This window comes from Podarcis muralis, chromosome 4 (assembly GCF_964188315.1).
Source record: "Podarcis muralis chromosome 4, rPodMur119.hap1.1, whole genome shotgun sequence".
NCBI classification, from domain to species: Eukaryota; Metazoa; Chordata; class Lepidosauria; order Squamata; family Lacertidae; genus Podarcis; species Podarcis muralis.
The window spans coordinates 28,200,219-28,226,706 of record NC_135658.1 but is presented as its reverse complement, the minus strand read 5'-3'; the positions used below and the strand labels follow the sequence as shown (position 1 = coordinate 28,226,706).

Genomic DNA, 26,488 nt, shown 5'->3' with positions numbered 1-26,488 from the left:
AACTTGCACCCTGGGACATGCTGTTGAAGGTCCAGTAATGAATTTATCAACCATTGTCACAGTCATCCCAAGCATGGGCAAATTCATTATATCAACTTTGTTATAGATTCACTAGCTGGAGCCAGATACAAATAGTGACACAGGAGTTGGAGCAGAGTGTCTACAGCACACAACCAGCCATACACCACTTCACCTGCATATACACATACAATTCTACAGTGGAGTTCCTAAATATCATAGTTACCACAGGAGTTTATCAGAATCCAATTCAGAACAGGCTGCTTTTTGTTGTTGTTGCTACTGCTGAACAGCTGGGAGCAAGAATCCCTTGCTGATCTACTGCACGTCATCCAGGGAGCCACCACCAGTAGATTCCTTCTACCTACTCCTGTCATTCTGCTTCTTATGACTTGGTATGTGGCATGTACAGATACATGGGAACAAAAACTGAAGACACCCATTAAAAAAACTCCCTTTATTGTAAATGGAAGAAATACAAAGGCACTGAATAGGCAATCATTGAAAACACACTTTTTGGTGTGCAGATTCAATATGATAACAACAAAAGCCTGCTTTTTTGGGGGGTAGAACTCGTTCATAGGATTCCTCTTTCCAAGCAAACAAGGCAAAAACGATAGTTATTGAAGTCCCATACAGTACCAGTTTAAATCAGTCAGTATACACAGACAGCATTTCCATTGTTGGAAGACATTATACATTAGCAATATAAAACTGGTTTTCAAATATCATGCTATGGAGTGGGGGGGGGGGAGGTAAAATATTCACCAGAGAAAGACCTAACACTGTCATGTTGTCCACTGCTGATTGAAAGATGAAAAGTACGCCGTTCTTAAAAAGTAGCCTGCTTTAGTATGGGATGCCTCACGATAAACAGTCCTCAGTCTAAGGTCCTTAACCTCCAAGGGAGAGTCTACATGTCATATATTGAATTCCTTAGTTCCATTAGTGTCTGAAGGGAACAGACATTTTCCCTAATCTATATCCCAGTGCAGGTCACCCATATTACTATGAAGCCACTGCTCTGGGTGTAGTGTGATGCTCCATCTACAGAAGGTAAATAAGAGAGTCTTCCTCAGAAGGAAAGGGGCAGTTAAGCTCTTGGATAAGTTATCAGAGTCCTTGAAACTCTAGCCAAGTGCTATTTGGACCAATTTTCAGTTTGTTTGTGGGGTTTTTTTTGGAAAAATCTTCAGGAACAATATACGTTCCCACATCAGTAAAATCTTTAAATACAAGTGAAGAGCAAATCTGGAGATTCTCTGTCAGGCAATCGTATGCCACCTTGACAGTAAACGCGCCCATGTGGTATTGAATATATAGAACCAAATGAGAAATTGAAGATGTGGTTGATATGGTTTTTGCATGATACGGAATTATGTGGATATGGTGGCCCAATGTTTGCTTGCTATGGCTGAAAACCTACATGTTTCTTTGACGTACAGTGATTCGCTGTTTGTGTAAAATGGCTTTTGCCATCAACAGTGGGGTTGGAGAAAAGTTAAGAACAGTTGTGCTCCATTTACAGCAACTGGCGAAGCTCCCGAGAAGAAAACCCTGTTGCTATGTCATCTGCTTAATGTATGTTATGAAGGCAAGTTAAAGATTGAGTAGAAGATATATTATCCTAGAGGTTAAATGACTGAATTAGGTTTTAATGTAGAAAGCAATGCACATTCCATCTGCCTCCACATGTGACGATTGTCTTACAAGTTACTTAAAAAAACCGGTAATGCATTTATCTTCAGAACTGATGCAGCGTTTTTAAAAAGCACAACCTTTAAAATCTACCATGATTGGAATGCTAGTGATAAAATGCAGCATTTAATACAAAATAGCAGTATCAAAGGAATATGGCATTTTACAGAGGCTGCATCAGAACTTCAGAGACTTCCGTGATCATTACTTGAGGGAATGCAAGGGGGGAAAAAGTAATTTAAAAAACATAGTGCCAGATTTTCCCAGTGGATTCCTTTAAGTGCTTTGGAAGAAAAGAAATGAACAGTTTATGGTGTAGATTAGCTCTCCTTTTGGCCTACGAGAAGATGAAGCACAAAATAAGCTATTTTGACTTGGGGAGATATAGGAAGCGTGTAATGGAGCTGAGAATAGTCTCTCAAGCATTCCGAATTGCAGTCACATTTATCTAGGGTGTTTCATCTTTCCAAGCCAGAACAGAACTACAAATCTGGGCACCCATTGACTTTTGATCATCATCTAAAAGCTTTTGGGTTCAAGTATTCCCTCTGCTAGTTCTTTAAGGTCACCATTAGCCATTTTTTTAAAAAACTGCAGGAAGTGTGTATTTTATGAGCCTCAAAAGCCATTCTGTATCCCATTAACTTTTTCCACTGGAAACAGTGCTAAGCTGGAGCAATAATGAAGCTAGCAACATACTACACATGATTTTAGTGGTGTTTAAAAAACTTGTAATTTAAAGCCACTTGAATAATCTAGATTTAAAATCACTGAAATGACTCTAATTATATGCATTCTGACTGCAATAAGAAAACCCTATCCTCCAGAAAGCTCATAATGTTGAAAGACGAACTCGGCAAGTACTATTTTAAGAACCAGAAGTGGCTTTTCCTGAACCAACAAACTCAGCAGGAATGAAAGAGTTCCCTATTCTTCTGGGCAAAATGCAAATGAAAACAGAAGTCTTCTTTCAATAACTTCTTTCATTCTGTAATTAAGACAATTCCACTTGGGTGGATTTCTTCTTTCATGAAAACCTGATTAATGTATTTGATCCTTCATCCGATTCCTGAGCCCCTGGAAGTGTCCAAACTACAAAAGGTGACTCCATCCAAGGTGACTGTGGTGTCAAGTTGCCATTAAACACATCATCTACTGAAGCTGCAAGAAAGCACAAGAAGGAGAATTACAACACATCTAAGGAAATAGGCCACTGTAATCCTTTTGCCTACAAAACTGGGAAACTTTCTAATGCATATAACCTAGTAGGCAAAAAAATACCTTAGTCTGGTCATTCTGGAAGAGTCAAAACTTATTTTTAGGCCTCATATGCACTCTGCCTTAAAAGCAGTATCACACCACAGGACTTCTCCCAAAGGCTCAAAAATCATAGCTCTGTAGACCTGGAAGGGACCCCAAGGGTTGCCTAGTCCAACTCCTGAAATGCAGGAATCACAACTAAAGAATCCCTGACAGGTGGCCACCCAACCTCTCTTTAAAAGCCACCACTGAAGGAGAGTCCACCGGCTTCTGAAGGAGTCTGTTCCACTGTTGGGCAGCTCTTACTGTCAGAAAGTTCTTCCTAATTTTTGGTTGGAATCTCCTTTATTGTAATTTGAATCAACTGGTTTGGGTCCTACCCTCTGGAGCAGCAGAAAACAAGCTTGCTCTATTTTCCATGTGACAGCCCTTTAGATATTTAAAGATGACTATCTTTTCACCTCTCAGTCTTTTCTTCTCCAGACTAAGCATACCCAATACCCGCAACCGTTCCTCACAAGGTTTGGTTTCCAGACCCTTTGTCCTCTTGGTCGCCCTCCTCTGCACACACATTCCAGGTGTCAATATCCTTCCTAAACTGTAGTGCCTAGAACTGGACACAGTACTCCAGGTGGGGTCTGACCAAGGCAGAATACAGCAGTACTATTACTTCCCTTGACGTGGACACTATTATCATGGAATCAGTTGTTTGTTAAGGGTGTTGAGAGTTGTGAGGTGATCCCTACTTCCCTCACACTTCCCAGAGTACCCCAGATTAGTATTTGGGACTCAAACCAAACCTCCATTTTAGTACTCAAGGTTTGGGTTTCTTCAAATCAAAGGATCCAGGAGCAGTTCAATCATTGTGACCTGTGAACAGTACAGTGGTACCTCAGGTTACATACGCTTCAGGTTACAGACGCCACTAACCCAGAAATAGTGCTTCAGGTTAAGAACTTTGCTTCAGGATGAGAATAGAAATCATGCTCCGGTGGCGCAGCAGCAGGAGGCCCCATTAGCTAAAGTGGTGCTTCAGGTTAAGTACAGTTTCAGGTTAAGAACGGATCTCCAGAACGAATTACGTACTTAACCCGAGGTACCACTGTATGTGGAGATACAGATTTTAAAAATCTCACTTAAAAACATGACACCAACTTACCCCTGGATGTAACACTAAACTTTCTGTCTGAAAAGCTATTTGACCGCATGTTTGGTTCACTCATTTTATCGAGAAACTTTGTTATCATCTCTTTCTTCTGTGGATTGGTACTGGACAAATTCAGAACTTTCCCATTCACCGTAACTGTCCGTTTGCTGATCCCAAACCAATAAAAGAAGTCAAATAAGGCGTCGCATTTGAACTCGTAGGAAAAACTCAGGCTCTCTTTATTGACCAAATGGGCTCCAGGAGGAAAAAAATTCTTTACAACATCTTGGAAATCAAACTGTACAAAGAAAAAGAAGGTATATTACCAAATTTTGTACCTCTTATACCTCTAGTTATGAAAGCCACTTATATAAAAGTTTTGGAATCAGGTTAAGATTAATCTTACCCCAAAAGCAAACAGTGGTGCAGCTAGGTCATTTTAGACCCTGGACTTAGCAGTCTAACTGGGAGAGCCCTTTAAACAACCATGTTTTATACTTTATAATTGCTTCCACATTCCTGAAATGTTAGAGCAAAAACAAAGGAAGAGCCCTGGAGGGGGGGGACCTCTAAGCACGTGCAGCTTTGCATTTTAAACTTCCTTAAAAGCACAGCACCAGCCAAGAGGGACAAATGTGATATATAATATTCAGTGTCAATGTCCTTTGGAATTTTTTGTGTCAGAGGAGATTGCAAGATTGTTCAGGGAACATGCCCTTTACCCGTCATAAAAAGCTACATTTGTACCAGTCACAGAGCAATCACACAGGCACAGACAGAAAGATAACAACCATATGTAGGGCAACCTCTCTGTCTAACTCACCTGAAGTTTGTAACTTTCTCCAATCACTGAAGATATTATATTGTTCATTCCATTCTCAATCTGTCTTCTCATCTTCGGGTGGCGGGTGTTCACAAGCAAAGCATATGTTTTTTCTAAGGATGGATTAGAAATTATTGTTATTTATTAAAGCCAGGCCTTACTATTGTATTTCAGATGTTGCTCTGAAACCCATACACAAAGTTTTGCTAGAGTTCTCTTCTCTTCTGTAGACTGCTGCTGCACACCCACACACTACTAAGTTAGCAAACATGTGTGAGCATGGCACACATCTTAATATGTAAAGGGAATATTTTCTGAATCTGTGAATTTGCTTTAGGGAGGCACTGTTATGGATCACACAGTATGTATTATACACCATCTAACATGTGTGTCATTTTCTCACGTTACTAAGTGCATCAAACATACGTCTTGTTTGCCTGCTAATCTTGTAAGATGCAAAGCAATCCTTTGATAGTTACATTTGAGTGGATGTATAACCGCTGCTGCTGTTATAGATCCCATAGTCTCTTATCGTTAATTAAAAGAGTACTGCACATGGACCTCCAGTGGCCGTATACAGGAATTAAGCCACTTGAAATTACACCTTCCAGAAGGTCTCTGCTCACAGGAGAGCCTAGTTCAACACCATTTTGAGCTGTTCCCCATAGTCTCTAAATTTATTTTGGTTCGCTGCAAAAATCTGAGTTCCTATTCCTCTTTTAAAACGTTTTATTGCCATTTGAGGTTAAACTGCCTTACGTTTTAGGGAGGAGAGATATAAGTATTAAATTCAGATTCCATAGATCTGAAGAGAACACTGCTAAACTTGCCTTCCATAGATCTGAAGAGAACACTGCTAAACTATGATTAAATACTAGAGTGGAAGCAAAACCAGTGGGCTGCTTATGTCCTTTAAAGCACATTTATGCATTTGACAGGCTTTGTGAACCTCAACTTTCTCTTTAAAGTAAAGCCGTCTGGTCCAGCCTATTTAAGTGAAAGTTGAGATTCTCAAAACCCATGAAATGTACAAGAGTAGTCCTCTGATTATGCTTTGTTTGATTTATTAATCATGACTTATTTAGCAGTATCTTCTTGGAATCTATGTCGCTGGTTTTCAGAGATTAAAGGCCAGCCCCAGCCACCTTCCTTATCCTAAGATAGCCACTCTAAAACCACATCCTTGCTGGCACAACAAACTCAGCCCATGATCTATTTAATTTTGGTACTCTTTAAACATTTTAACAGGCAAAAAGCCCCAGATCCAGCTTTATGTGCTTTTAAGGTATTTCAGTAAGTTTTGCAGCTCTTGTAGTCCACAGAGAGGTGGACCCAATTGTGATCAAGTTTTCAAATTAATCAGAGTACTCATCCATGGAAGGTCCAGCAGAAACATCCTTATCCAACCAAATAGCAATTTGGGAAACCACCAGCGACCAAAACCGGTTCTGCCACTGTGCAAGCATAACTGTGCCACAGCAGGAGGCATGTTTCACTGATATAAAACCAAACAATATTTTTACATGCTTAAGACTACGTTATAAATCAAAGTTGCCAATCTTACAGGGATGTCGCAGCGCAGTGACAGCTTCATTTTTAAAAAGGCATCGCTGAACTGAATTTAACCATACCGGATTCAAATTCAACCATGGCTCTTTACACAGAGTTTATTTAGATCCAAAATATGCCCTTTTTTTAAAAAAAAAAGGTTCACTCATAGGTTTACCTTTCGAAGAATTATATTTTGTTCTGACGTTGAAGAAGAATACCAATGGGCGACCCAGTATAGTTTCTCTGTAGTTTTTATAGTCATAGTGGGTGTTGAGTTCTACGTATCTGTTGGGAGAAGAAAGCTGCATTAACGCAACTTAATTGAAAAGCAGGATACAGAAAGTTCCAGTTAAGGTAAAGGATTAAAGCAAACTTTGCAGGAAGCATAGAAATAAAATGAAACAAGTCACGATAAAATGTTTCTGTTATTCAGCCACTAAACATAGCTGCCAACTTTTCCCTTTTCTTGCGAGGGGTCCTATTCAGAATAAGGGAATTTCCCTTTAAAAAAGGGAAACGGTGACAGCTATGCCACCAAAGACCATTTACGTAGACAGAGAGGTGAAAATGGAGCTGTACAGAAGGACCCCACCCCACAAACAAATTTAAAGTGACTGTGAAGTAGAACCACTATTATTTTGGAAGCGCCCAGTATACTTAATTAGGCAGGAATTACCACATCTCCTGTTTTGAAGGCTATCCTTTTCAATGCGACTGTTTGTTAAAGCAAAAACAGCATCATAAAAAGGAGAGGGTAGGACATGTGGTTAAGGATGTGTCACCTTTTCCCTTTACGAAGCCAGGCTTCTGGCGTTTTTAACCTTCCTCTTCAACCATGAGAGAGTTGAATTGGAACTTTACTTAGACCGCAGTCTTCAAACCACGTACTCTGGCATAGGTCCAGTGAAGTAAAAAGAAGGATAAGTAAAAAAACAAAAAACCCCTTTAAAAAGCACAGGTTTAAACATCTCTGGAAATTGGATCTAGTGCCTACATGCCAGGACTAAGATGCTGGTTTCTGAAGCTATGAGAGTTGGCATCCATTAATCACACATCAGGGATGACCAACCCAGAACTTGAGGGCACCACAGCCACCCTCTGGGGCCTTGTGCGTTACCCCTGGGCACCAGGGGCCCTGGGTGCTGGTTTGCTGACACTTGTGTTTTTTTCTGAAACTGTATTATTGTTCTTAATAGGATTGGGGGTGGCAGACGCTTCGGTTGCCCATGAGGGGTTTTTCTGAAGGGGGTTGTGGTTCAAACTTGTTCTGCATGTGTGATTGAGATGCATGCACTTGGGGAGAGGGAGATGTATCTGGTGTGTGTGCAAGTTTCAGAGAAAGAGGTATGTGTGGTTGCGTCTATGTGAAGTATGTGTGTCTGAGGGTGTGTGACTGTGAACAAATTATATATATTTTTTCTGGTACTGGGGAATTGCCCCTGTTGTTAGACAAACAGTATTTGGGGTGGGGCGCAGGAGAAAACCAATATTGTGTGATTTCCACAGTCAGGACCAGCACATAACAACTGACTTCCTACAGCAAGCGTGAGGTTGTCCAGGATGCAGGGAGCTGCAATGACTGTCCTCTCTCTAATGTAGTGCTATGCCACAGCCCCATGGCAGCCATGTTACGTTCTACCATGCTCCCCACTGCAGCCATTTTGTGTTATATACCACAAGCTCCACGACAGCCATTTTGTGACAGGTACCCAAAGCACTTCCTCAGAATTTGAAACTGATGCAAAAAGGTTCGCAACTCGTGCATGAAGCAGATACGAAGTCTCTTTCATGGTTTTAAACTTTAAAAACAAACACACTCTTTTAGGTTACAGACATCAAAAGAGGTTTGATTGATCAATTGCTCTGTCTGTGCACCAAGTTGAAGTTTGATGAGCCTGACCAAACTAGTTTAACCAGGGTTATTTGGTTAGAAGGAATCATTTTCTTTCTTTCTTTCTTTCTTTCTTTCTTTCTTTCTTTCTTTCTTTCAGAGATAAACACATTTAAGCCTCTTGCATTCCACTGTGCTCACAGGGCAGGGAACAGCTGAATGCAAGGATATGTTAGCTTTCGCTAGAATGCTTAGTGATCAGTCTGTACATTATTAAGCACAAACCATGGAAGCCCCATATGGGAAAATGCATTAGCCCCACAGAAGTCAAGCAGAACTAGTTAAAATTCCAATACCCCGGGGCTCAGCTTTATTTCAGTCAAATGCTTAAGCCTGCTTGGATAGATCCATGTGGTTGCCTTCGATGGAAACTGTGGTTTAGAGTTATTTTATTATTTAATAAGTCCCCAAACAGGAATAAAGATAGTGTAGACTTGGGGGGGGGGGGAGTGAGAGAGAGAGAGAGAGGTGGGAGGCAGAGGGAGAGATGGTAACAAAAACAAAAAGCAACCTTTTTCTGCTTTATATTACTAGATCAGTTAAATACGGAATACAGTACACCATTACTGTTGCTTCTGTAACCACATCATCACATTTGTTAAGGCAAAGTTTTTGTTTTTTCCCAGGCAGGTCACTTTTACTCAATTTCACACCATATAAACCGCTAATCCTGCATGGGTTCAGCTATTTGGAGGAATATATTCCTCTTAATGGCTCGCCATACGATATAGACACATCTCCCCAGCTTGTATCTCCCCAGCTACAGTTTAAAACTAAAATTGTTAATGCATTGGAAGTACAGAGACGGTACAACAGACATGCCACATTCATTTCCCCACTTCAGCTTATAATGTGGTTGTTGGACTGTGTAAGGTGGCAATGTAGGATACCAGTCAGACACAGGAAAAGTTGGATGGGTGGTACAGTAAGGCACATGCTCCCATGAGTCAGTGTTCTGGCTGAACCAGTCATGCTGTTTATCCCCCTGAATGTGATTAATTTGAAATGTGCTGGATACAAGTTAGTCTGTGCAAAAATTGTACTCCATTTCTTAAATGCCAATTGCAAGGCACTGGAAAAGACGCAAGTCATTACGTTCTTTTGAAAACATCATCTACCAAGACAAATGGGCCTAATTTTCCACCGCTGAAAATCAGCGTAGCTGGTAACCAAGCAGATGTTTCTAACCACCATTTCATTTTAATTTATGCTCGTCTTCAAAAATATTTGCCCATATAATATACATATACCAGAATATTAAATCTTTCAGAGTTGGTAAAAAGGTATAGGTAAAGAACCCCTGACAGTTAAGTCCAGTCGCAAACGACTCTGGGGCTGCGGCGCTCATCTCGCTTTACTGGCCGAGGGAGCAGACATTTGTCTGCAGTTTTCCGGGTCATGTGGCCAGCATGACTAAGCCGCTTCTGGTGAACCCAGAGCAGCGCACGAAAACACCATTTACCTTTCCACCACAGTGGTACCTATTTAGCTACTTGCACTTATTGATGTGCTTTCGAACTGCTAGGTTGGCAGGAGCTGGGACTGAGCAATGGGAGCTCACCCTGTCACGGGGATTCGAACCGCCGACCTTCTGATCGGCAAGCCCTAGGCTCAGTGGCTTAGACCACAGCACCACTCATGTCCCTTTCAGAGTTGGTAGCTCATGTCTAGTTGGATTTTGTAAAGAAGAACTTATAGCAAATTCTGTCATAAAATGCATATTTATAAAGTGTCGCTTTTCATACCCACACCATTGAACTTTGAATTTATTGTTATTCACGCTTTTATACTGTATTTTATGCTGTTTTTTGTTGTATCACAATTAAATGTTTTAAATTTGTTGTTAGCTGCCTTGAGCCCGGTTTTCTGAATCGGGAAGGGCGGGGTATAAATAAAAAAATATTATTATTACTCTGATTGTTTTATATATATTTTTAAAGGATTTTGACGGATTGGCCCTCCTCCACACCTAATTATTCTCCCCCTCTTCCCAGTGCACCAATGCAAGCATTTAAATTGGTGAAAAGGCAGGAGGGGCATTACTGTATATCACCCATGTAGACCAGTGGAAAATCCTGGAGGTACAAATATCAATGAGCTGTGGGACACACAGCAGTTATAGCCACTCAGAAAAAGGATAAATGGCTGCTTTTAGGTGTCAATATACACATTCCTGACATCATCCAGAAATGGCTAGAAAGATTAAATTTGGGGCACCTCTGGACAGGGGACTCAAGAGCATATTGCAGCTTTAAGCTTGGCACGATTAAAGTGCTTTGTTGTCCTAGTGGAACAAAACCACTTAATTTTTTAAAATGGAACTTTGTGTGGTTTGGAAATTTGAAATCCACTGAGAATTGTGAGATGAACAAATTGTCAATGGAAAGACCTGCAAACACTCCACGAGCAAGTTGGAATGAGTGCTCAATGAAGTCTGGACGATAAAGACTAAAAGCTTTGAGTTTGAATGCCAACAAACATGTCATCTGGAAAAGCCCCTGGGATTTTTTTAGTACTGAGCTGGGGGCAGATGGGGGGGGGGGGCAGAAAGAATTGTACCATACTGGTACTTGCCTCCTCCCCTGTAAAAGGAATTTAGGGCATTCAAACTGGATAGCAATCCCTACAGAAAGCTTTGGGATTCCTAAACATGGAACAAATAACCAAATTTGGGATAATAAAGAAATACATAATTATTTCACCTTTAGATTCTAAACACTGGGAAACTGTCATTTAAACTCACTGCCACAAATTCAAAGAGTGTTAGCCAGGCCTAGCAACCATCAGTTTTAAATAACTGCTCAGATTCATTTTCTCAATAATGTAATGTTAACTGAGCCAGACCCTCTAGAGACATTCCAAATAGTGTCTCACACCCAGCCAGTCTTTTTCTGTTCTTGTATACAGTAACACTGCAGAGTGGCCAAGTGCTCAGATCACAAGGCAAAAGTTGCATCTGCAGCTGAAGATTCCCAAAGGCTATGATGCATTCTTTTCTCTGCCGTCCGGATTTTCAGCAAGAATGGCTTCACAGAGCTAGGTTTTAGCAAAGGAAGAGTTTCATCCCCGCAACACTGGTTTTAGAGAGGCCAAATCTTTGCATTGTAGGCCTGACAAAACAAAAGAACCAAACAGGATTTCAACTTGTTCTTTTAAACAAACAACCAGAGTAAATAAGAATAAAAGGATAAGCTGCCACACCCTGTAGTTTTCATTGAACGAGAACAAGTCTAAATAACAAAGAGGTTACACATAAGAGAAGGTAGTTGCCCCACAATAAGGAAATAATTTTATTTTTTTTAAGCCTCTAATTGAGGAAAGCAACAATATGAAAAAATTAAGAACTTAGCCTATGTGGCAGCATGCCCACCACTGCAAGCCCTTGAGGGAGGGGCTGTAGTTATTTGGTAGAAAGAGTGCTTCATAAGCAGAAAGACCACAGGTTTAATCCCTTTCAGACATTAATCTGAAACACTGGGAGCCCCTGCCAGTCAGTGTATGCAATACTGAGCAAGATGGTCCGACTCTGTATAGGGCAGCTTCTGCTGTTCATATGCCTATTTCTCCAGGCTGCAAGGCCCTCTCCATCTGCTTGGATGGGACAAAGTGTCCTAGGCTCATAGAATTGTAGAGCTGGAAGGAAGTCTGATACGGAGTCTCCCATTTCAGAGTTGCTTGCCTGAAATGATCATAGAATTGTACAGCAGAGTTGGAAGGGAACCCGGCGATCACCCCCTGCAACGCAGCTGTCCCAAACAGGGATCGAACCTGCAACCTTGGCGTTATCAGCACCACACTCTAACCAACTGAGCTACCATCACAGAAGGAAAAAGCTGGTCCCTGAAATGTCCCATGTTTTTCCTCTTGCCTCCTCATTCCCTTTCTCCTCATGTGTCATGTCTCTTAGACATGAGGCTTCCTTTGATGACAGCTTGGAAACTATAACTAGGGCAGAATTCAGCAGCCAGATTATGAACTGGGACTAGAAAGTCTGAGCACATGACATCAATCCTGGCCCAACAGCACTGGCTACTGACTAGTTTCCGGACTCAGTTCAAAGCGCTGGTTTCGACCTATAAAGTCTTATGTGGCTCACGATACCTCAAGGACCATCTCTCCCCATATGAACCAACCCAGACCTCGTGGTCTTCATCAGAGGCCTTCCTCTATGTACCTCACCTGAGGGTGACCAAACAAGAAAGGGCCTTTTCTGTAGGGTGTATTCCCTGCCCCCCCCCCATATGCAAATGGCTCTTCCCAGGGAAATCTGCCTGGTGGCATCATTATATCTTTTTTTTAGGTGCCAGGCTACAACTTTTCCGCCCACTCAGGCCTTGGTAACTAGGCTTCCATGGCGATGACCAGCTAGATGCTGCCAAGAAGTTCAGAAACAAGGCATAAAAGATATTACTATTACTGTAGGGTTGGCCTTCTGAACCCTGTTGTCAAGTTAGCACTGGAAAATCCCAAAGCAGTAGGGGTCAGAGAAGCATGCAGACTGAGATCTGCAAGACCTCTGGTGGTCTGTAGTGGCTCAGCAAGTGTTTTTGACTCAGCAGCTTAACAGAAGCAGCTGAAACAACAAAGAGGGGGGGAAAGGATCCTCTACAATAACTGGCCTTGTGCTAATCCCTTCTCTGTCTGCTTTGGCGTTTTCAGATCAAGGGAAGAAATCCCTGGGCTCAACATGTGTTCAGAGGCATCCTGTTCCTTAGATTTTCTTTTTAATGTTCAGCAGAAACCAAGTTAAAAAGGAAAAACTTAAAGGGAGTGAAGCACTGTAGCCTTGGAGGGGTTGTGGGTGGCTGAAGGGATCTCAAGGTCCTGGGAGACAGCCGATGATAGTATCAGACCTTGGTCTCTCCCGAAAACTCAGGAGAAGTGCCCCTTTCCCTCAGTTCCAAGGCCACATTCGCACCCACCTACGTTTAAACCACTATGATACAATTTTAAATGGTCATGGCTCCCCATAAATAATTATGGGCCCTGTTGCTAAGAGTTGTTAGAAGACCCCTACTAAAGTCTCCTCCCTGAGTTCCCTGCAAAGAGGAATTGATTGATAAATTACTCTGAGAATCCTGGCTGTGCAAGAGGAACATGGGTCTCCTAACAACTCTCAGCACCTTTAACAAACTACAGCTCCCAGGATTATTTGTGGGAAAGCCATAACTGCTTAAAGTGGTAGCAAAATGCACATATGTATGGGGTGAATGGGGCCTAAGTTTATGTCCTCCTGAAAATTCCCATTTGGTTCCAGTTGGTGAACCTTGAGAGTTCTAGTATGAAAAACCAAGCCTGATGTCTTTTCTAATGCACCCCACAGTGGAAAAGTGGTGGTGCCCAGTTAACCACTAATGGACCCTTCAGATCCCAAAAGCCTGAAGTCCCTTGGATACTCTTTTCCAAGACACTGCCTGGCATTCATGCTTATCCAATACCCAATGACCTTCTCAATACTTCCTTTTTTACAAAGTGACCTGCAGAGCTTTGTATGATGACACACCTTTAGTAATTGCCATTTATCAGTCTTCGTATGTTCAGGCTGGGAGCAGGAAAAGGAAAGGCATATTCCTTGTGCTCAGATGCACTCATTTATTAACATTTCACATGTTCCAGAGTTAAGCCATAGTGCTGAAAAATTTCCATCCAGAGAAAAGAGAGCAAAGGAGCTTCAAATCCCCAGTTAGGTGACAATAAGAACAAGATGGAAAATGAAGTTGGTACAGGAGTAAGCTACTACTGTTGTTTGAAAGAGCAGGTAGTAAAAGATGGCTATCTATATAAAACCCTCTAAGCAGTTTCCCTAACCCCTGGGCTATGGCTTAATGGGGAATGGCCCTCTCAGCTAAGTGATAAGAGTATCTGCTTTGCATGCAGAAGACCCCTGCCTGAAACCCTGGGGAGCAGCTGCCAGTCAGTGTCAACAACATGGAGCTAGATGGACAAATGCTCTTGACTTGGTATAAGGCAGCTTCCTAGGAACCCACACCTATTTCATCTCCTTCCAGCCCATTTTCACAACAAACCAACCAGGTCCGCACAAATACCCCCAAAGACTACTTACTGTACTGCTATAGTTTCATACCACCCGCTATAAATCCAGAGCTTTTATATTTTTTATCTAGGTTCCGGCAACCTCACAAAGTACCAATCCTGCTTCTGGTCTAAGATGAGCTATAGGGGTTTGGACCTGCAAATAAGTCTCCCTTTATTCTCGCTCCCTCCCCGCAAGGGCTCCAGTGCCTTTGCTAGCCCGCATGGCATGTAACAATTCAACAGGTGTAGTTTCCCAGCTAGCAGGGCGGAGGATCTGCTAGACACGCTGGAGGCATCACACCCACTGCCCCAAAATGATGCTAGGAGAAGAAACTGGGTGCCTCCCCCCCCCCCCACCAATCAGGGAACGAGAAGGAGGTGAAGTTCTACCTCTTGAAGTAGTCGGTGAGCTTGCAATGGTACTGCCCGTCCACGTGGACGGAGCCGTCGCTGATCACCGTGAAGCCGCCTCCCAGCCGCCGGCTCGGCGGGCTCCGCACGGTCAAGGCGCCCCCCGACAGCTGGAAGGACTCCGGCTGCAGCAGCGCCAGCTGTTGCAGAGGCAGCACAGCCATCTCGCAGTTGCACGTCCGCAGGCTCTGCAGCTCCCCCGACGAGACCGAGGTCAAGCTGGGCCGGACCGAGCTGCACGAGTCGGACCCGCTCCAGACGGCCATGGCGGCTGAGGAGCAGCAAACGGAGGGGCGAGAGCAGCAGCAGCAGCGACGGGCTCTGCAAGGCACTGCTAGCAAGCGGCGTCCGCGCGGGCGAGAAAAGCGCTTCGGCGCAGCTCCGCCTCCGAGCCGCCGGGGAGCGAAAGGGAGGCGGAGCAAAGGGCCGACGGCAGCGGTTGACGCCTCCTTGCTTCAGGAGGGGGCAAAATCTGCAGAGTTTAGGCGGCCTTGGCCTGCAAACTTGGCCTACCAAAGCAGCGGTGAGCAATCGGCTGTCCGCTTTCTCCGCCCTCTCCGTCTCTTTCCCCGTCGGGGAGTCACGGACTCCAATGTGGCCTTTGGAAGCCGGCAGCGGCGCGCTTCTTATGGGGGTCTTATTATTGCCTGCAGCAGCACAACTGGACGCCTTCCTCTGCCCCACTCCCCAGCTGCAATAAAACATGTCTCTTCTTTGTGGGTCTCTGCAGCCACAGGCGTTGTTGGCGCACTCCTCCATTGCCTCTTAAACAAGCTGTAGCTTGGGGCCCCAAAAAAATTTAAAGAAAAAAAAAAAACCGGGATGTACATTTCCCAAATATAAGATAAAAAACAAATAAAATAAAACCAACACACAGCAACAGTGGCAAATGGCTTTACTGTAGATACCTGTTAGGTCCATAAATTACCATATAGCATATATTCAACAAAAAATAGCAACAATTTGTTGTTGACAAAGGACAGCTGGACATATAAAGGGCCACATTACCTTCAGTAGCTTAGGGCCTCATCAAACCTAAATCCAGCCCTGCTCCTGAGACAGACGGGTGCCAAATATATTTATTTATACCCCGCCTCTTTTCCCCTAACAGGACTCAAGGCAGCTTGCGGATGAAAAGAACTGCTAGAAACATAGAAAAAACAATTAAACAGTGGTAGAACTAAAACCATATGCATGCAGAACATCTGTTAAAACCACACAAGAATTACAGTAAAAACAGCACAGCGCCTTTCATTAAAAGCAGTTGGTTCCCAAAAGCCTGTTAGAGCAGGAAAGTTGTTACCTGCTGGTTCCTTCTGGGTTAAAGTAGTTGCATGACTGCACCATGCGCTGCGCGCAGTCTTGTGCTGCACGTGAGTTTACTCACGCATGCATGTGTGCCAGATCACATTGACATGTGCATTATAGTACAGCCCATACATGCCTACTCAGAATGGAGGCATATTGCATTCCTGGGTGAGTGAAGAGGACCTCAGCCTTCAAGAGTGCAACACCAAGGGTTCACATGTGTGAACAGGTCCCCACCATTAATGGGAAGGACCATAGCTCAGTGGTATAGATTTTGCACACAGAAGGTCCCTAGTTCATTCACTAGGTAGGGCTGGGAAAGGACCGTAAACAGCACTGTACTGAGCTAGATGGACCAAAGGTCTGACTCTGTAAGGCAGATGCCTATGTTCCTGTGTGATCATCTCAAATTCTTTCCCATCTGCCTTTGCTCATCTCTCAGCAAGCTTGGTGGAATCTTTTGCAAACTGGCAACTGAGATCCACAGACTGTATTAATTATCCGGGAGTGACAATACTTTGGAGCTACAACTCAATCCCTGGATTCGATGGAGATGCATTGGCGTAATTGGCCCAAGGTTTTAATAATATACAGTGTGCTTTTTCCTGGGAGAAAGCCCCATTTAATTCAGTGGGGCTTGCTTCTAAATAAATGGGCCTAGAAAGCAGTAATCCTGTGCAATACTTAACTTGCAAGTTGGCAGTGAGTCAACGGGACTTAATGTCTAAATCACCATGCATTGAATGAGGCTGGAAGACAAGTTGTTTAGAGAGATTTGGCTGACATAGCTTGTCCTGCAAAGGTGAAATAAGTTACACCCTGCTGCAGTTTCTTCTAGGTGCATGCACAACACAAATCTGCACAAACTTTGATTATGCTGATCTACAAGTCCCTTTTCACCAGTCAATACTATCCACCCATGATATCCAGCAACCAGAGATCAATACAACCAAAGCCACAACTGGAAGGCAGGGAAATGCCCCATGCGCAAATCAAATAACTCCAGAAAGCTGGCCAAGCCACCACTTTTGGTTTGTCAAAAAAGAGGAAATGCCTCACCCAAAAGAGGACACAGATTTATTTACAGTCTGCACATGCTACTTTTTATGCATAGAAGTTTGTTTGGAAATATTTGCAATAACATTAATAGAAATATGATTACCGGTAATTGCCCCGTAGGTGGAAAGTTAACCAGGTGCCTGCTTCCCTTGCTGTTCAGGTGCTAACAATTGATGGGGAATTCAAGTCCCTTGGTGCTGCTATTGCTATGTTTAGGTTCTTCATTTTAAAAGTGGACTGAAACTGGACAGCAGCTCTTTCAAAGAGAGGACGCCTTCAAACAGAGTTCTGTCCTCTGTAAAGTAGGGCACATTGGCACCCTAATTATATTAAGCACACAGAAGATATTTTAAAAAAAAACCTGTCTATTAGCTGGGAATGTACAACTTACGCTTGATAGATGTAAACATGTTTTCTTTAAAAAGTCTAAGAGTTTATAGCACAACAGCCATCACTCTTTCTGAGTTCCAGACGGGACAAGCAACTTATGTCCTTATGTCCCACCTGCAAACTGCCCAGAGATAGTTTGCAGCTGTAGCCTGATAGAATGGAAACTGCAAGGTGAAAGAGAGGGAGAAGCCTGGTGGAGCGGACTTCTCAGCAGAGTTGTTAGCTTGCCTTCTCCTGCTTCCCTTCTAACCCTCTCTCCAACCTGATGGAATAGCTGCTGCAAGATTTACTCTTTAACACGTGTGTGTGTGTGTGTGTGTGTGTGTGTGTGTGTGCTTTTGCACCAGACCCACCTCCTATACTCTAAATTAAAATCTGCTTTTTAAAAAAGCTGCTTCTATTTTAGTGTATTCATCATACGTTGCATGCCACCCAGAAATCCACATTGCATATAAATGTTTTAATAAAAACATTTTTTATGTATAAGAGTCTGATCCGTTCTATAATAAAATTGTAGATAGAAGGGAAGAACCCTGAATGCTTTTGTGAGCTCCTTGAAAAAAGGGGCTTGGATAAACTAGTTCTTCCTGTATCTTAGTAAAAAAAATTCAACCAAAAAGGGGAAAAGAAAGGGCTGGATAAAAATAGACTAAACAAAAATTTCACAATCATTACAGGAATCACTGTGTCAAACATTTGTATCACGGGAGTCTTATGAAAGCATTTGCTACGTTTCCAGAGTTGTTTTGACAGTTTGTAGAACATTTGTTGCAAAACTCTCAGGGTGCAGAATAAGAAGTTTATTTTAGTGAGACCTCAGCTTGTCTTCAGTTACAGCAAATTGGAAAAGCATGTCCAGAAATGAGTGGCCCTTTTGGTCTTATAGCTATAGAAATTTGTGCACACTCTCCCTCTGATATGAATTACCACAGATACATTTGCAGCAGAACTGATCTCATCTTTCTGGCTGAGATCCATTTACGGACAAAACATTCACATATGTGACCAGATTGAACTGAAATAGTTTCCATTTGATATAACGTGCTCCAAAGGCAGAAACATTGAGAAATCCGAGAAATCCTAGTTCAGTGGTACAGGTTTGCTCTCTCTAATTTTTTGTGCGTGCATTTGAAATAGGAATATTCAGTCCAAGTCCTATCAATTTGTATTAAAACAAGGCAGAGAAAACACAAGCACTGATGCGATGGGCCTGTCTTACATGCATCTAATTGTGCATCTGTAACAGAATGTTGTCGCCATCTGGAAGTGGAAGCAAGTGTTCAATGAAAATGCAGAATTCTGAAGCCGCGTCACATACAGAATTCAGACCTGTACAAAGAAAAATATCCTAAGATAAAAAAAAAATAGAGTCTTGTAGTAGCACACATTTATTGTGGCACATGGCTGAACTGTCTTGTGGCAATGGAAGGCAAATGGATAGGCTAATAAAATTCCACTCAAATTAAGGTGAAATATATGCCATGGGCTTCAGATATACTGTACAAACAATGTTCTTACGTTTCTGGCATCCTACTGATGCTGCGATCTCAGAGTTTCAGTGCACACTAAGGGACAGATGATTTTGTTGGCTTTGTCCTGCTGTAGCATCTCATGTAGAGAAAGCTTTCTCCAATTAATAACTCCTTCTCGCACATCAAAACAACAAGAAGCCTTGAGGAAGACTCTCTCTCTCTCTCTCTCTCTCTCTCTCTCTCTCTCTCTCTCTGTGTGTGTGTGTGTGTGTGTGTGTGTGTAGATCACTACTTAGATCCTTGCATTGTTACACCCACCCCAATCTCAGCTGTGAGAGATTTTAGGGATCTCAGGACACATCTTATGTTTGGTTTCCTTGGAATGAAAGTTGCTGCAGAATTGATGTCTTCTGTCACACAAGGTTTGTTTTCACTTATACTAGTACTCCTTTAAGTTTATAGGGAGCTTTCTAACGCTGCAACGCTGGATCACAAGGGAGCCCATCCTCTTCAGTAGAAATTCTGTCTGAGAAAAGTTTAAGACAACAACCTAGTTTTTTTCCACCATGGAAATTCTTGCATGGGGCGAGTCTGCTAGAGCTTATGTTAGTTTAACCTACTTGGTGACCTGTCATTTAAATGAACACTCATCAGGCACATCCTTGATTTTGGTTTATGGCAGATGTTGAGTAAGAAGAATGATGTTATAGCAGGGAAGGGTAAGATTATTTACACCAAACATTCAAACCACAAGGATGGAGAAAGTGGAGAAATTCTACAGCACTAAGCTTTGTCAAAACAGGAGGCAAAAAATGATTGGAAGTGGAGGGAAAGCTGGTTTTACTCATGTTGCCTCCATCCTGCAGGAGTTAGTCACCATGGAGACTTGCTTATTTTCTCCCAGAGTGACTCACAAAATGAGCTTGCAACATTGCAAAGAATTTAGATTAGCGATACTTTGCAAAGAAGCATTGGTGTTTTAGAACATGATATATATATATGTTTATTCTGCTACAATATTGGGTGGCACCAATGGGGGGACAGGAAGGGCATGCATTCTCCAAAACCAAAAGCTCAGCCCCTCCCCCCTTGCTTCAGCGATCTTAATTTGGGAGACAACTAGAAATATACTTTGTCCCTTCTGTGCCTCCCCCCACCCACGCCAATCCCCCCCCCCCAGTGCTGCCACTGGAAAACAAGTGCTATTTTATATTCCTTTTGCACACCGCTTTGAACATTCTTTGATTCAAAAGTAGTTTGTAAGTGTTGTGAACAAACAAAATTTGAGAACCAACCGATGTGCTCACATTGATAATAAAACAACTACAAGGCTCAAGCAAACAGAATGCATTTGGGTCTCCACTTAGGTACAGTGGTACCTCGGGTTAAGAACTTAATTCATTCTGGAGGTCCGTTCTTAACCTGAAACTGTTCTTAACCTGAGGTACCACTTTAACTAATGGGGCCTCCCACCGCCGCCACACCACCACCACGCGATTTCTGTTCTCATCCTGAAGCAAAGTTCTTAACCCGAGGTACTATTTCTGGGTTAGCGGAGTCTGTAACCTGAAGCGTCTGTAACCTGAGGTACCACTGTATATGAATATACAGATAATCATTTCAACCAGAACAGTGAAGGAGCTGCCTTCAGCCATGGAACCATTACTTTAAAACAACAAGCATAACACATACATCTTTTGAAAAGCGATGATTGCAGCCTTCTTCAGGTGTTCAGTGCAAATGTATGAAGAGAGTCACAGGGCTGGACACACAAGTCTTCTCTCTGCTGGAGAATATCCTGCATTGAGTAGGAAAAGGGCTTGTAAAGGCATTCAGCTGGAAATGCTTTCAAGTCTCCTTGTCCTTTCAGACAAGGGTCTCTTCCAGCCCTGCTTTGGGAGTCAGGATGCTGGGAATTGATGTAGATGCTCTTATCGCTGAGCTACAGACCTCCCCCAAGTAAAAAACCTGATGGTCTGATATTCAAAGAAAATATTGACAGACCTGAATTCTTTGAAACCTGACGCTGCAACAGCAAGGGACAGGTCATAACAGGGGAGAGTTGGGCAGGCTCAAGAGAATATGAGATTATGCGTGAAAGATGGCACAGAGTCAAATGGGCTTAATGTTCTCAACAGACCATGTTGGCAATGAAGCATCCTCAAAGATACTTATGCAATGGCCCCCAAAGCCATATTGAGAAACTACAAGAGCGGTATGTGGAGTCAAAGTGTCTGACTGCAGTTCTCTTCATATCGATTGTGTAACTGTTATCTCTAGGAATGCTGAGGAGTTTACATTTTTGGACACCGTAAAAGATTGTGTCTCCAAACAAGCACGCCCATGCCTTGAGTACTGAATTCTGCTCTACGAATATTTCAGGAAAGCTGTTGTCAAGTCAGCTGTTCAGTAGGGAATTTCAAAGTGGAGGAGCGTGTTGTGAGAGACCCCATAACAACCACATTCCTAAGGAGAACACCTTTAGCTGTGATTCAGGCATTGCAGCAGGGTTTGATTAGATCACCTTTGGGTTCTCTTCCAGCTCTACAGTTCTGTTATTCATCTGGAGGGCACCATATTGTCTATCCCTGCTGACTGACTGGATTAAGAGAAACTACTGTTTTGGTGGTAGACTAAGAAGAGTCCATCATTGCTGTTTTCAGAACTGTGGCCACAAGTCTGCAGTGAGCCCTGAGGGATAGCTTAGTTGGTAGAGCATGAGATTCTTAATCTCAAGGTTGTGAGCGTGAAAGATTCCTAGATGATACTTGTGGACCCTTCCAACTCCCTTCCAAATTTGTGATTCTAAATTGATTAGAATAACTCCGTCACTTTTCTATCACAACACCACCAGAGCAGTTTTGTTTGGTCTGGATTTTATTTATCTGATTTATATCTATCCCAGGGGCTCTATATCTATCCCAGCGGAGTTGCTTACAGCCAGTGTTATTTTTTCCTAGAAAAAGAGGTGCAGGAACTCACACTTCTTTTGACGGATAACCCTAAGTTGAGGTGTTGGAACGCACCAAAGAGGTTTTGGAACTCAGTTCAGGCTGAAAAAAAAGCCCTGCTTACAGACCTAAATGTTAATAATTCTGACTCCCAATGGCTAATTATCTTAGGGTCACAATCTTTGTGCCACAGCTTCCTTACAGTGGTGCCCCGCAAGACGAACGCCTCGCAAGACGGAAAACCTGCTAGACGAAAGGGTTTTCCGTTTTGGAGGTGCTTCGTAAAACGAATTTCCCTATGGGCTTCCTTCGCAAGACGAAAGCCCATAGGGAAATCTCTGGGACAGCGGGGAAGCGCAGCGCGTCTTCCCCACTGTCCTCGGACCTCCTCCGAAGGCTGGCAGTGGGCGGAGAGACCTCCTCCCGCCGCCAGCCTTCGTTTCTCCGCTATCCCGGATGGCTTTTGAAGGTAGGCGGGGGGGAGCAAAGACTTTCGCCCCCCGCCGGCCTTCAGAAGAGGTCCAGGACCTCTTCTGAAGGCCGGCGGGGGGCAAAAGTCTTTGCTCCCCCCTGCCTGCCTTCCCGGGGGCTTTTAAATCACCCCGGGACAGCGGAGAAGTCCTCCGCTGTCCCGGGGCGATTTTGTAATGCTGGCGGGCGGGAGCGAAGCCTCCGCTGCCGCCAGCCAGCATTTTAAAAAACCCCGGGACAGCGGAGACTTCTCCGCTGTCCCGGGGTTTTTTAAAATGCTGGCGGGCGGGAGCGGAGGCTTCCGCCAGCATTTTAAAATCGCCCCGGACAGCGGAGAAGTCCCCCGCTGTCCCGGGGTTTTTTAAAATGCTGGGGGTGGGAAGAAAAGCCCTTGTCCCCCCCCCCCCAGCCTTCAGAAGAGGTCGGGGGACAGACTGTCCCCGGACCTGGTCTGAAGTTGGTTTCCATAGGAACGCATTAATTGATTTTCAATGCATTCCTATGGGAAACCGTGCTTCGCAAGACGAAAAACTTGCAAGAAGAAAAAACTTGCGGAACGAATTAATTTCGTCTTGCGAGGCACCACTGTATTTCACACGAATGCCAGACCTTCAAAGTGTCCCTATTTTCTAGAGAAAATCCCAGATTTACAGAAGGCATCCTGGTTTCTGATTTGGTCCTGGAATGTCCTGCTTTTTGTTAAGATATCCCTATTTTCATCAGAGAAATGTTGGAGTTATGTGACCCCCCCCCCCAAGTCATGGAGATAAGTAATTTATACTTTAGAAGACATCTGAAGGCAACCCTGTATAGGGAGGCTTTTTTAATGTTTAATGTTTTGTTATGTTTTTATATATGTTGGAAGCTGCCCAGAGTGACTGGGGCAACCCAGTCAGATGGACAGGGTATTCTTATTCTTATTCTTATTCAATCGGACGTCTCTGTTTTCATTGGAGAAATGTTGGAGGGTATGGAATCTTAATGGGATGGGGAACGTTTTCATTCTGAGGGCCACATGACAGTGGGGACCGAGGTCAGAGCATATCCCTCAACTGTCCCGGGAAAACTGACTCATATCCCTGCCCCCCATGTGAGAGCACTGCCGCCATTTTGGACATTGTGGTCTCGTGCTGTGATCTCACCCTGGAAAAAGTGCTTTTGGGGGGCTGCAGTCTCGTGACTTGCCCCAGGAGCATGACCTGGAAGAAACATGGTCCCAGTTTTTGGCCTGGACATGTTGAAGTGTATGTCATAGGCACAAGTGTGTGGAGCAAAAAAAATAAATGTGAATTTTACCTATTGTACAGTAGGCTATGTTCTTCACTCTCACACACCCTACCCAGGCAAGCAAGAAGCATGATTACAGTTCAAGGGCACATTCCAGTCAGGCAAAAACATGCAAGGAGGGTGTGAAGCAGTGCTGATGAAGGGTATATGGCTCAGAAGTATATGGGACCTGGGAAGAGGCTCCAGGCCTGGTTGGTGTCCTCCATGTTATGAACTACAACTCATCCTGGCCTGTGGAAGTTCTGGCCCACAATATCTGGAAGGCACAAGTTGGCTGCCCATGGTATAATCACGTCAGAAATGTAGTGTGGTTAGGATGAAAGATGGTTTAGGGTGCTTCAAAGAGAACTTTATAATTTTGATCCTTTGGACTTAAATACTACATGGAAGTAGTCCATGGCAGAGTAAGAGCTGCAGTTCACATAACACTATTATTATTATTATTATTATTATTATTATTATTATTATTATTATATTGAATTTATATCCGGCCCTTCCTTCCAACAGTGCCCAGGGCAGCAAACACATCAACAGCGAACAATATTGAGAAGCATTCTTAAACAGTTAAAAACATTCTAAAAACAGCTACAGTGGTAAGGGTGGGGTGGAATTCTGAAAACCAAGAGTCTTCTTTGAAGATGGTTTGTTTTCTTCCCTTGTGCTTTGCAGCTCTTTTTTCGGCTCTTTGTCTTGCTTGTGCATCACACAAAATAAACCTGACAGCCATATGTTGTGTGGATGACATTTTAAGTGTGTGTGTGCTTGCATGTTTGGCAGGGAGGCTGGAAATGCTGTAATATTGATGCAATTAGTAGCCCTACTGCCACCTCCTGGTCAAAACGATGCCAGCAGCACGAGAAAAAAGAAAAGAAAAAGAGGATTCATAGAGGAACCATCATATTTGCTTTATTTGTTTATTATCTGCAAGTTAAAAAAAAATACACCAGGCAAGATGCCAGCTGTCATATCCATCTGGCAGCTTAATGATGTTTTGAGACAGGTAATGAATTGGGCTTACGGGGAAAGAATAAACTAAGTACTTGAAAGTGACTTCTAAAAAGTGGTGCCTGTGTTTGCTTATTTTTCTCTTTACCCCTCAATTCCTTTTTTCCTTCAGTAAAGGAAATGAGTGCAGAACATGCTGTTGGAAAGTGCCTTGTATTTACTGACATTTTGTAAGCCGCTCTGGAAATCTTTTTGGCTGAAGGGTAAAAAATGCTTCCACTAAAATATAGGGGTTGTCTTGATGGATTGGACCAACATGGAGATTCTAGATGTCTTTGCAAATAGGCCCGAATAGACGTATTAGCCATGAACCTGCCTAATTCCATATACAGTGGTACCTCAGGTTAAGTACTTAATTCGTTCCGGAGGTCTGTACTTAACCTGAAACTGTTCTTAACCTGAAGCACCACTTTAGCTAATGGGGCCTCCTACTGCTGCTGCACTGCCGGAGCCCAATTTCTGTTCTCATCCTGAAGCAAAGTTCTTAACCTGAAGCACTATTTCTGGGTTAGCGGAGTCTGTAACCTGAAGCGTATGTAACCTGAGGTACCAATGTATTTATAAGAACATAAGAAAAGCACACGGGACACGGGTGGCGCAGTGGGTTAAACCACAGAGCCTACGGCTTGCTGATCAGAAGGTCGGTGGTTCGAATCCCCATGACGGGGTGAGCTCCTGTTCCTCGGTCCCTGCTCCTGCCAACCTAGCAGTTCGAAAGCACATCAAAGTGCAAGTAGATAAATAGGTACCGCCCCAGCAGGAAGGTAAATGGCATTTCCGTGTGCTACTCTGGTTCGCCAGAAGCAGCTTAGTCATGCTGGCCACATGACCCAGAAGCTGTACGCCAGCTCCCTCGGCCAATAAAGCGAGATGAGCGCCGCAACCCCAGAGTCGGCCACGACTGGACCTAATAGTCAGGGGTCCCTTTACCTTTAAGAAAAGCACTGTTAGATCAGGCCAAAGGTCTATCTCTATCTAATCCAGCACTCTGTTCTCACAGTGGCCTACGGAAAGCATGAAAGCAGGAGCGAGACTGTACTCTCCTCACTTGTGATTCCCAGTGACTGATATTCAGAGGCATACAGCCTCCAACAGTGGAGGAAGAACATAGTCACTGTGGCTAGAAGCCATTGGCAGCCAGACCCTCCATGGACCTGTCTAATCCTCTCTTAAAGCCCTCCAAGTTGATGATCGTCATCACCTCTTGTGGCCGCGAATTCCAATATTGAAAGCAGGATTGCATGTAACTGCCCTGATACCATCGTGAGCACAAACCGTTGCAAATGCACAATGAAAAGGACATAGGGGTGGAAATATTAATTACCCAACAAGCCTGGCTCAAGAACTGGCCTTAGCTGAGAAGTCCTATAAGGCAAATATAACTGATATAACGACCCAGAGGCCACCTTCTGAGCTTGGAAAAAACTTTCAAAGTCAACAGGTTACTTCCAAATGTACTCAAACAGAGAGAGACGGCTATCTTCAGGACCAGTTCCACTTGATATGCCGGACCTCTCCAGCGTGAAAAAATTTCTAACGATAACAAATGGGCTACTTCTGACTCTAGTGGAAAATTTTACACCTCAAGAAAGAGGCACAGGGCCAAATGACACTGACCAAATGAACAACCTACCTGAGCCGGCAGATATGAATCGCCCAGTAACCAGCAAGAAATCACAAAGACATGGTGGTGGGTGCTCCTGAATTTCT

At 43.4% G+C, this 26,488-nt stretch overlaps 1 protein-coding gene and 1 non-coding gene across 2 annotated transcripts; both read right to left on the bottom strand.

The window, feature by feature from the left end:
- Positions 1 to 460: 460 nt before the first annotated feature.
- MEDAG (mesenteric estrogen dependent adipogenesis) lies at positions 461 to 15,197 on the bottom strand. Its single transcript, XM_028726437.2, has 5 exons — positions 14,815 to 15,197; positions 6,673 to 6,782; positions 4,947 to 5,059; positions 4,136 to 4,421; positions 461 to 2,877 (listed from the first exon to the last, which is right to left on the bottom strand). The coding sequence occupies exons 1-5, from the start codon at positions 15,099 to 15,101 to the stop codon at positions 2,744 to 2,746; spliced, it is 930 nt and encodes a 309-aa protein (XP_028582270.2). The 5' UTR covers positions 15,102 to 15,197; the 3' UTR covers positions 461 to 2,743.
- TRNAI-GAU (transfer RNA isoleucine (anticodon GAU)) lies at positions 12,136 to 12,209 on the bottom strand. Its single transcript has one exon. It is a non-coding gene; the product is annotated as a tRNA-Ile (tRNA).
- Positions 15,198 to 26,488: the final 11,291 nt, after the last annotated feature.

What these genes read in the sequence shown, in the direction of transcription:
- MEDAG (XM_028726437.2), bottom strand. Translation starts at nt 15,101, where the DNA reads ATGGCCGTCTGGAGCGGGTCCGACTCGTGCAGCTCGGTCCGGCCCAGC. An exon ending in CTCACCGACTACTTCAAGAG is followed by an intron (nt 6,783 to 14,814) that starts GTAGAACTTCAC and finishes TTCTCCCAACAG; the next exon opens with ATACGTAGAACTCAACACCC. An exon ending in GTTTAGTGTTACATCCAGGG is followed by an intron (nt 2,878 to 4,135) that starts GTAAGTTGGTGT and finishes GCTTTCTTGCAG; the next exon opens with CTTCAGTAGATGATGTGTTT.